The sequence below is a fragment of the Argentina silus genome, assembly GCF_951799395.1.
Source record: "Argentina silus genome assembly, chromosome: 21".
Classification (NCBI taxonomy): Eukaryota; Metazoa; Chordata; class Actinopteri; order Argentiniformes; family Argentinidae; genus Argentina; species Argentina silus.
Window position 1 is genome coordinate 3089880 of NC_139675.1, and position 10995 is coordinate 3100874.

At 44.4% G+C, this 10995-nt stretch overlaps 1 protein-coding gene across 4 annotated transcripts; it reads right to left on the reverse strand.

Moving 5' to 3' along the window:
* Positions 1–674: 674 nt before the first annotated feature.
* Positions 675–9221, reverse strand: ankrd49 (ankyrin repeat domain 49). Of its 4 annotated transcripts, none has more exons than XR_014554862.1 (4): positions 9149–9218; positions 6202–6439; positions 2030–3310; positions 675–1387 (listed from the first exon to the last, which is right to left on the reverse strand). XR_014554862.1 is itself a non-coding variant. In XM_083693384.1 (4 exons), exons 3-4 carry the CDS (start codon positions 6436–6438, stop codon positions 2831–2833), a joined length of 717 nt encoding a protein of 238 aa, XP_083549510.1. In that variant the 5' UTR covers position 6439; positions 7418–7682; positions 9149–9187; the 3' UTR covers positions 675–2830. The 4 variants fall into 4 exon arrangements, 3 of the variants coding, with proteins under 3 accessions (XP_083549510.1, XP_083549511.1, XP_083549509.1); XM_083693384.1 differs by adding an exon at positions 7418–7682 and having other exon boundaries at positions 675–3310; positions 9149–9187; XM_083693385.1 differs by having other exon boundaries at positions 675–3310; positions 9153–9221.
* Positions 9222–10995: the final 1774 nt, after the last annotated feature.

Sequence of the window (10995 nt, forward strand, 5' to 3'; positions counted from 1 at the left end):
GGTCGACTGTTTAGTACGGTTGAAAATCCTAAGCCGGGCTGAGGTCGACTGTTTTGTACGGTTGAAAATCCTAAGCCGGGCTGAGGTCGACTGTTTTGTACGGTTGAAAATCCTAAGCCGGGCTGAGGTCGACTGTTTTGTACGGTTGAAAATCCTAAGCCGGGCTGAGGTCGACTGTTTAGTACGGTTGAAAATCCTAAGCCGGGCTGAGGTCGACTGTTTGTAAATCCTACATGACGCTGGATTGGTTTGTAACGGTGTTGAGACTCATAGAACTAATTCACAATGGAATCGGCTTAACAGACACACACACACATACACACACACACACACACACACACACACACACACACACACACACACACACACACACACACACACACACACACACACACACACACACACACACACACACACACACACACACACACACACACACACACACACACACACCAAAAGAAACTGTGGTTTCCTATAAAAAAACAAAGAAATTAATTCCAAAATTACATGAACTATTATCTTTGCATTAAGATGGACTCAATTCAACTTAGAGTGATTTGTTGACGACATTTTTGCATTTTAAATGTATTGTGTACAGTTAGTTGAGCTTATTTGCTTTACTTTTCACACACACACACACACAGCTGTGTTCTAGTTGACTTTATTGCGATGTATTGATAAGTAATAAGTTTGGGCGGCCCACGTTTTTTCCTGGCCCTCAGGAAAATTGTGCAAAACACTCCATAAAAAACACTACCTATTTATTATATACCTTCAAAGGCGTATATACATTTCCGGCGTTAGAGCGCATAGTTGGAGTGTATCTGCAGCGTAGTATTACGACAAACAGAAGAAGCCTTGAAAAACACTCTATCACGGTGAGACACAACTGACAGGGGTGGGTATAGAAAGTAGCCTTTGAAAGGAGGCTCTAACCTTTTGTGGTCCTCTGTGGGTCAGTTGGTAAAGCAGGCGTTTACAACGCTAAGGTTGTGGGGTTGATTCCTGCTGGGACCATGTACAGTTAGGTCGATATATATTCGGACAAATTTTTGTTGTTTTAGCTGTTTACCAAAACATATTCAAGTTACAGTTATATAATTAATATGGGCTTAAAGTGCAGACTCCCTGGTCCCTAATCAGTAGGGACCAGGGAGAACAAAACTCTGTGGGTCTATGCATCTGAGTTTTGCAACTTTTACATTTACCAGACATCCATATGCATATCCATTTTATTACAACTTTACAGTTAATGAAGTCAAGTGATGTTATTATACCAACATGACATGTTTGATTGAAAAGCAAAACACTGCAGCCTGTCGTTCCATTTTCACGCCTTGACCCGATAAACAGCTCTGATCACGGTACATGTACAGTTCTTAGTAGCCTGTATCAAAGAGAGAGAGAGAGAGCAATATAATGCAAGATGGAGGAGGGTGAGAACAGCATTTTGGCAATTTCTTTTTCTCCATTTCCCACAGAAATGACAGAAGATGTTTCACATTATATGTCATACATCAAACATTTAAAAAAAAACATATTTCAAAGAATATTTGTTCAAAGCGCCTCTTTTACGGAGGCCTTGATTACAGCACAAAGCAGGAAGTTTGGCTAAATTAAGCATAGCGTTCAGTTCACAGGCATGCAAAAACATCACCACATGTTCAAGCGACAGAGGACTCAAAGCAGATGAGCGTATGCTCCTCCTTGCAATCAACAGTTGTAAAATGTTCGTAATGGCTAGGAGAGTTGTGTGGTGAGAACCCACTTGTGTTGTGCAGGTGTTGTGTTGTGAGTCGCTTTGGATAAAAGCGTCAGCTAAATGGCATATATTATTATTATAATATAGGTGTTGAGCAGGTGTTGTGTGGTGAACCCACTTGTGTTGTGCAGGTGTTGTGTTGTGAGTCGCTTTGGATAAAAGCGTCAGCTAAATGGCATATATTATTATTATAATATAGGTGTTGAGCAGGTGTTGTGTGGTGAACCCACTTGTGTTGTGCAGGTGTTGTGTGGTGAACCCACCCACCATCCCGAGCCTCCACCCACTCAGTCGCTCTTAACTGTATGCAGCCACCTATGGGGGGCTTTGATTGGTCATTGGCTCCCTTGCATGTTGTGGTAGTTTAACTCCCGGCAGGGGGCTCTTAAAGAGTGGAGCAATCCAATTACAGCAAGCTAAAATGCATCACCGTTATCATGCAATGACAGTAAGTGTCCTGACTGAAATTAAAATGACAAGACTACCTCATCATCGGAGCTCATGTTAACACGAGAGCAAGAAGGTCTGTTCACCAAAACGTAGGTCTATACTGGCTAAATTATCGGGGCTACACTCGGGTCTGACTATCCATGGGTCCGTTGGGGTTTGGGTCTGACTATCCATGAGTCCCGTTGGGGTTTGGGTCTGACTATCCATGAGTCCCGTTGGGGTTCGGGTCTGACTATCCATGAGTCCCGTTGGGGTTCGGGTCTGACTATCCATGAGTCCGTTGGGGTTTGGGTCTGACTATCCATGGGTCCATTGGGGTTCGGGTCTCTTTCCTTTTTTTCCTTTCGGCCTATCGGTTAAAAGCCGGCTATTACCGGCTAACGTAAACCTTGGTGTGTGTGTGTTATCAGTATATGACTACCCACATAGGCGGCACAGTGGCTCTAGAGCTTCCATGAGAACAGGTAGACATCATCACAGGGTTCTTCAGAGATCAGGCATGGAGGGGAAGTTGCTGAGTGGGCAGGGGAGGGGAGGGGAGGGGAGGAGATGTTCAGGCATGGAGAGGGGAGGGGAGAGGTGGGAGGGACGGAGGGAGGAAAGGGAGAGGAGAAGAGTTCAGCAGGGTGGCAGCACACCATTACAGTCCTCCACCATCTCAAACAGGAAGTGATGCGGCCCGCTGCGCCGGGCGACCTCGCCGGCTGTCTCCCCGTTGCGGCTGCGCAGCCCTGCCTTCAGCTGACGCTGTGAGAGGAGAAGCTCCAGCATGTGGGCAGAGTCCAGCGGCAGGGGGCCTGTGTGGGCGGCGGCCAGGTGGAGCGGCGTGAGCCCTCCATTGGTCTGTGCGTTCAGCTCCACCCCCGGCCGCCGGAGCAGCAGGGTCACCGTGCCAACACGGCCCCATCGACAGGCGCTGTGCAGGGGCGTCCAGCCATCCGTCGTGCGAGGGTTAAGCTCCGCCCCCGCCGCCAGGAGGAGTGTCGCCATGGAGACATGGCCGCCATACGCCGCGCGATGCAGCGGGGTGTAACCGTCGTCATCGCGGCAACGGACCAATGAGGGGTCGGCTGACAACAGCCTCTGGACCGTCGACAACTGAGAGAGAGAGAGAGAGAAAGTGAGCGCAGAGAGAGAGAGAGAGAGTGAGTCCCTGAACACGGCCAAATGGCGCATGGGGAAGCAAAACAGAAGGTTCCAACTCTGAAACCATCAATCAGTTTTTAACAGGCAGACTCAGAGAGAGAGAGATTTAAGCTATTCCTGAACACTTCTGACAGCAGGAACAAAGGGAGGCTGTAGGGGATTCCATCTTTTTTTCTTTCCCTCCCTCTCTTGCCTTAGTTTCAGCTCAACAAGTCTGGGCCTGCGGAGGGCACCAGCAACTTCTGATAGACACAGACTCACATGCCACATGCAGGCGTACGCACACTGGCTGACACACGCACACACACACACACATACAGGCACGCACACACACACAGGCGCACACACGCGCACACACACAGCTGTGTTCTTAATAAATCAATCAGTAAATCAGCATGCAAAACGGTGACACATTCAAATGAAGTCGCTGTAATTATCTCCTTACAGCTCATTAATCATAGTAATAACTAAGACAATCAGCCACGCGCACGCGCACACACACACTGGGCTCACTGTAATGCTTGCAATGTAATCAAACAGGTAGGTTTGATTCCATTCCATGCATTACAATGAGCCTGTCCTCCAATTTTTACTTCCAACAGCCTCCACTGCATCTAACCCAAGTAATTTTCATCAGATGAATGAGATGTCAAGACTGCTTCTTCACAACAACCTTTTCTAAACAGCCAAGAATTGCTAATTAATATGTAGTAAAGGCCCTTTCACTCATAACTAGGCCAGGGGCTTGTGTGAGGCCAGGGGCTGAGCAGCACCACAGAAAAACAACTATTTTTACCTCCAAGCTTCTGTGGCGCCCCAGTGTGTGTCTCATGGTAGCTCATTATTTATCTTGCTGTTTACTGTGTTCAGCATTCATTATCATAGATTAACACTACGAGCACCAATGCCATCTGATCCCCCAGCCAAAGGTCTAGCCCAGCCCCGCTGCAACTGTGTAAAGGTGCATATCAGACCGCGAGTCTTAAGGTATTAAGTGGATCTTTTTATTTTAGACTTTTACAAAACACACATGCTTTCTGCTCTTACTTGTACCTCATCAATCTAAAAGAACATTTATTATTGTGCTGTGTTTTTTTTTTTTTTTTACAGTCTATGTACAGTAAAATCTATTGTATTTGTGAATGTTATATTCAATATGCATGCTTTCAAAATACAAAACCTGGTATTCCAATAATTCTTAAGTCCTGACTAAACACAACCAATGCATTGTTTTTGCATGGTATTTATCTAATTGAACGACTACATCAAAAAAAAATTACATTTGACATTTATGGCATTTAGCAGACGCCTTTATCCAAAGTGACTCACAACAAAGTGGGGGTGAAGAGGTCTTTGGAGGGACCATTAAGATGTAGCCTGAAGGTTTTCTTACATAACAGTGCAGATTACAGCAAGGAGAGGAAAACGAGGGAGAAATACATACAGCATGATCGTCATGCCAATAAAGCAACTGAATTGTACTGAGAGATGGATGGGGGGAGAACCAGAAACCAGAGAGAGAGATCAATGCATACTAAAACTTTTTTTTTTTTTTTTAATTAATAAAAAATAACTCAAGGTAAAATCCTTTCTCTGGCTGCATTGACATTGGTGTCGGGGACCTGGCGCTCGTAGGGTTAACACCCTGACGCGGATACGAAGAACATAACGAGAGGTTTGGATAGACTGCACTGCAGCTGTAATGGGCCTCACAGTCTGATTCACACCTTCCTGCAGAGCTGCTTAGCAGAGGGTTAAAGGTCACACACGTGTGACATGTTGATAGCTCACGAAGGTTGGAGGTTTATTCTCACTGGGACCATTATGCTTAAAAATGTATGCACTCACTGTACCGTATGGCACTTTGGATCAATAAATCATCTGCTAAACGGTGTACATTATATAATATATTACATTGTATATATTATAGTATACTATATTAGATGCAGTAGGCTGGATCACAAAAAGTCAGTGGTTGTCAACAGCAGAATGTATGGGCTCAGCACTACCTCCACTCCTGTCGGTTGAACTGGACACCGAGGTCCTCCATAGCAGAGCAAACCAATTACTGGCGACTTGGGATGAAACTGAGCCGAACTCTGGAGCGCACCAAACGTGACCCATCTTAAGTTAGTGAAACGTTGTTCTTTCAGACCAGTAGGGGGGGGTCTGACCAGAGAGAAGAGCTGAAGAGCTCCAGACTGCCTTTCGGTATCTACAGACCTCCCTGTATGGTCTTAAACTAGTCTCTACAGACCTCCCTGTATGGTCTTAAACTAGTCTCTACAGACCTCCCTGTATGGTCTTAAACTAGTCTCTACAGACCTCCCTGTATGGTCTTAAACTAGTCTCTACAGACCTCCCTGTATGGTCTTAAACTAGTCTCTACAGACCTCCCTGTATGGTCTCAAACTAGTCTTGGGGAGAGAAAAAAACAAACAAAAAAACATTCAGCTCGCTCTCTGCCAGAGGTGAGGGGGGGGCACATCCATTGAAAAGGTGTCATCCTACAAAGACCTAGCTATACGGTTGGACGATGAGCTGTCCTACAAAATTCATATAGATAATCTTGTGAGGAAGCTTCAACTTTTTTATTTTCGTAACAAGGTTTGCTTTCCGTTGGAGGCCAAAAAAAGCTCGTCCAAGCCACTTTTCTTTCTGTAATTCATACAACTATGGTGTGTGTGACTTATTGTACATGCATGAAGCCTCTTCTGTGTTACAGAGATTGGACTCTTTTTATCATGCGTCCTTGCGCTTTGTTACAAATGCCAAGTCACTCAATGTGAGTGTGTGTGTGTGTGTGTGTGTGAGCAAGTGTGTGTTTGTGCGTTCACACTCACGCGGTTGTTCTCTGCCGCCCATAGCATGAGCTCCTGAGGTCTCTCCTGGAGTCTCTCCTCCTTCTGTTGACACCACTCCTCACTGCGCTCCTCTTCCTCCTCTTCTTCCTCCTCCTCCTCCTTCTCCTCCTCCTGTCCCTCCCCCTCCTCCGGCCACAGGCTGTGTGCTCCCCGGGGGATCAGGTGTCCGTGGGTTTTGAGCAGCTCAAGCTGGTTAAAGCCCTCTGGAAACTCCATCCTAATGAGGAATGAGAGAGAACATCAGGGCTCTCCTCAAAGAATGTAAGAGTGGCGTTGAGAACTTGCAGGCACCACTGGGAAAATTAAACTATATATTTAGTAATGACAGAGTAACTATCTTTGATCACCAACAACATTGTTGTTAAAAACAAAAGCAAAAGTTAAAACGTTATGACATTCCGCAGTGAATTCAGTGCTTTAGGGGTATTTTTTTGCACATGTTGACATGAATAAACGTGAGTTGCGTTTTGGTAATGCAATCCAGTGCCACGCTGTTCAAAAATCCTGGGGAGAACCCTGAGAGCCTCTATTAGGTCATCAAGAAGCATTTTCTTTGTTAATAAAGATTTTAAAAATATGATAACCTTCGTATTATCTTAGTTTAATGTTGTTTCAATGCATTATAGACTTCTCTTTATAACAAGCATAACAAAAAATGTGAGGAGTGAGGAAAATGTGGAGAACAGTTTCCTTGGGTCAGAGCCACAGAATTGAATTTTGGAATGGTAGTAAGAAGCTTTAGTAGCTGATGCAGAGGAGGTGTAATTGAGGAGGAGAGAGAGATAAGGTTTTAGGTCATCAGGGAGGCCGGTTTTTTAAGGTTGGAGGTATGGGAGGATCTGGTGAAGACAAGATCGAGCTGATTGCCTGCATTATGAGTCAGAGGAGAGTGGGACAGGATAAGGCCGAAGGAGGAGAGAAGGTCAAGTACTACAGACGAGTGAAGCTTCTCTGACTGGGTGTCATCCAGTAGTGAGAGCAGTGCACCGTCCTCAGAGAAGAAGCTGAGAAGGACATCCATCTCATCTAAGAAGTGGCCAAGCTGACCTGGTGGACGAGATAACGACAATGTGAAGTTTGACAGGGGAGGTGACAGAAACAGTATGGAATTCGGAGGTGGCTATGGACAGGTGTGAGGGGAAGGACATTATGTGACCACTTAGGTGAGATGAGGTGTCATGTGCCTCCCCCTGACCTGAGAGTCGAGTGGAATGAGAAAAGGAGTAGGCATCAGACAGGGCTGCTGGAGTAGCTGTGTTTTCCGGTGTAATCCATGTCTCTGTGAGGGCAAAGAAGTGGAGGGACATGAAGCAGGTGTAAACTGAGATAGCCTCTGTTTCCAGACCGCTGACTGGCAGTTCCAAAGTCCTCCCGAGACAGTGAGGTCGTGGTCAGTTGAGCATGGTGGGTAGATTAGATTGGAATGGTTGCGAGGGGATGTGTAGCATCGATGTGTCCTCCTGAGGGATGAAATAACAGGAATGAGGAGAAAGCGCATTGTGATATTTGCCGGTATAGAGGGTTTGTGGGCAATACAAGATGTAGTGAAAAAATAAACTAATAGAATAAAATATTAGTAGTTGGCCTTCCTCGATGGACTCCACAGATTGACTCCTTCGTCTTTGTGTCAGGAGGCTGTCGCAGAGGCTGTCGCTCTATGACCGACAAGATCGAAATGCAGATTCTGTAATTGCTGATGACTAGCAGGGTTTCACTCAACTCAAAATGTATTAGTTCTGGTCCAAGGTGAGCAGGAGTTAAGTACCTTGCAGAATAGTTTCAGGCCCTCCCACTGGAGATTGACAGCAATTGGCTTCAAACAGATAGCTTTCAACAGAAACTAGGTCCCAGAGCTTAAGGCAGGATAACCACAGCAAATACAGCAAAACTACAGCAAAACAGGCTTCACCACTCAATTCCAAATGTACCTAATAGCATATTGGTTATCTGCTATTAGTAGTAGGTTTAGACTCAGAGTCAGTCAAGGGAATGGAAAAGCTCCTTTAGTGATAAATATGTCCCATTTGAAGTCATGGCAACAAGCAAGCATGTCCTTCTGTGTATCTAGCTGAATTAGCATAGAAGGCCTCAAGTTCATACTTGATCAGAGCTAGATACAGGTAGAAATAAGCTATAGCTACCCCCTTGCCTTCATCGTTGTTTCCGACTGGCGAAAGCTTAATGAGTTGGTATAGCTCAGATCACGTTAGTAGCGTGAACTTGTAGAAGAAAATAGCACTTGCTTACAGTATGATAAACGACTATACTTTTAAATTAAAGTATTTATGGACGGTGTCTTTCATTCTCAATGGAAATAAACTCTGTAAAACTTTCGAAACTGAATGCATATGTATTTCCTTGATATGCACGTCTTAGCTCAACTAGCAGTATGAAGGAGCTGTCTGTGTGCTCTCAAATTATATTGATATTTCTTTAGTAGCTTCTGATTACACCCCGTCACGGCAAAAAGAAAAGCAAGAGTGCCGAGACCTTTCGGTGCCACCAACTGACCACCTGAGATGAAATATTAGCGTTCTATTGTCCTGCCTGTATAACTGGACGGGGTCAATGTTAGTATCCCATTCAATGTAGTGTAGGCTGTGTGTATGTAGCCGTGGTTGTTGCACTTCGAGTCGCATTACTGTCTCTATGCTAAATGTTGTCATTGGGGGTAAACTTGGGCCTAAATCATGCAAAACTGGAAAGAATATTTGACCAAAAAGAGAGAGGGACGGGGAGAAGACTGTTTCGGAGTCTAGCAGCTGCAGAGTGGACAGGGGCAAGAGGGTTGGGTTGCCGTGTTTACATCATTCAAAAGCTGGTGAACACACACGTCCTGCAGTTCAATATTAACATTTTACAGAGGCACATAATATTACCATAAAGAAGAACACCACTATTATTCAACTAATTCGACATTACTTACCTACCCGGTAGATTTCACCACCAACTTCGCATATCCCTCTCTGTCGAAGGCTCCTCGTAGCTGTCAACCCTTTCAGCCTATCATAATCCTCTGGGATATGTAGTTCTCTTTCTTCTCACCTAGCGTACACACTTACTGCGGCATTCAACAAATAAAACTACATTACCTACTATCTCCAAACCCGGTAACACGTGTGCACATCAACAATCGAGCAGCGGATGGCAGAAGATGGCGTGAAGCGCCGATCTAGAATCTGAGTACTTTATCGACAACCTTATTGAGGGTTGGGGGGGAGACAACAACATCTGACCCAGAATCAGCTCAGCAGGGAACACGCTGGGAAAGTGCAACAGTTATTTTATGCCTGTTCCGATTCATTACAGCGCATTTCTATCCGTGAAGAAACGTGAACATTCATGAATGTTTTATATTTTACTGACTATGAAACATTTACTTGGTGGACAACATTAATAAATAAATAATAATGCTAATAATAAACCTCTAAGCTATCACAATGTTTAGTTTGAGTGCTGCTCAATTAATGTTCAAAGATGAAATGTCGCGTCTTTCCTCATAGGCCAAACAAAAATATGAATGTGCTGTCACAGCCCTGAAACCCAATTATCAGCTTAGATGGAAGTGTTCATATTTGACACTAGTGTCACCCATAATGACTATGTGGGTGGTAGGTAAGATGGTTGTTTTGTGTAAGAAGAACAGGCAACGTGTGTGTGTGTGTGTGGGTGTGGGGACAATCTGTGAAGGGAATTGAAGAGAACTGTTTCACAATGGTTGATCAACAGTAATCAGTTCTGTTGTGTGTACTTAAGCTAAAAAGAGTTCATCATACAGTACAGACAGACAGACAGACAGACAGACACACACACACACACACACACACACACAAAGTATACTTTTCATAAAAGGAGAGCACATCTATTTTTGTTAGGCCTATGGGGACACATTTCATCTACGCACGCACACGCACACACAAATTAGACAATGTTACTTCAGCTCTGAAAGTTTGTGAAACAGGATGCAAAGGTAAACATTGCAGCAGTGTTCAGAGTACTGTAACCATGACAACCCTATCAGGGTGAGCAGAGTCGCCATGGCTACCCCACTGGGTGCAGCATCTGTGGCAGCCAGAGTTCTGTCAGTTTTATTGACAGGTTTGGTGTTATCACCAAAGTCACTGTGTGCATATTTGAATTAATCATAGAAATCACAATGTGTTGTGTACTGCAGTGGTGTCTTCAACAGGTTCTTCAATAAGTAAGTTCATTGAGTGCAATGATAATACGTTTTTGGGAATGTAATCTTGTCTTTTCGGGGTCCCTCATTTGAATAGGAATCAATTACATATTATGTTGATCAGGTTACCGCCACAAACTGAGCAAATGGAGAGGAACAAAACTGCTCAGAATGCTACACTAAGGCCTGGCAAGACTTAAACATATACACAGTTGAACGGCTAAGAGGGAAACACACAGTTGATGGGACAACATCATCCCAGTCAAAAAAATGGGTCTACATAACCAAGTTATGTAACTCTCTGTCCCTCTCTGTCCCTATCTCTGTCTCCTCCTGATTTTATTTGTTTATGTTGTACTGTTCTTTTCAGTTTGGTCCAGATTTATATTGGTCTCACCATTTCTCAAAGCTGAATGAGAAATGGTTCAATCAAACATGAACCACACAAAACAGCTCCAACAAGAGCAAAAGTGACAGCCGACATGCTGATACAATGGAAATACATGATAGAACTTCATATAACGTTAAACAGGGACATTTGAACAAGTTGAATACTAGATATTAGAAGTAGAATATACACAGATAGTCGGAGA

Bases quoted from the DNA above. Each gene is read 5' to 3' on its own strand.
- ankrd49 (XM_083693385.1), bottom strand. From the start codon at position 6,438: ATGGAGTTTCCAGAGGGCTTTAACCAGCTTGAGCTGCTCAAAACCCAC. The intron at 3,311-6,201 runs GTGAGTGTGAAC...TCTCTCTCTCAG, and splicing joins GGGCGGCAGAGAACAACCGC to TTGTCGACGGTCCAGAGGCT.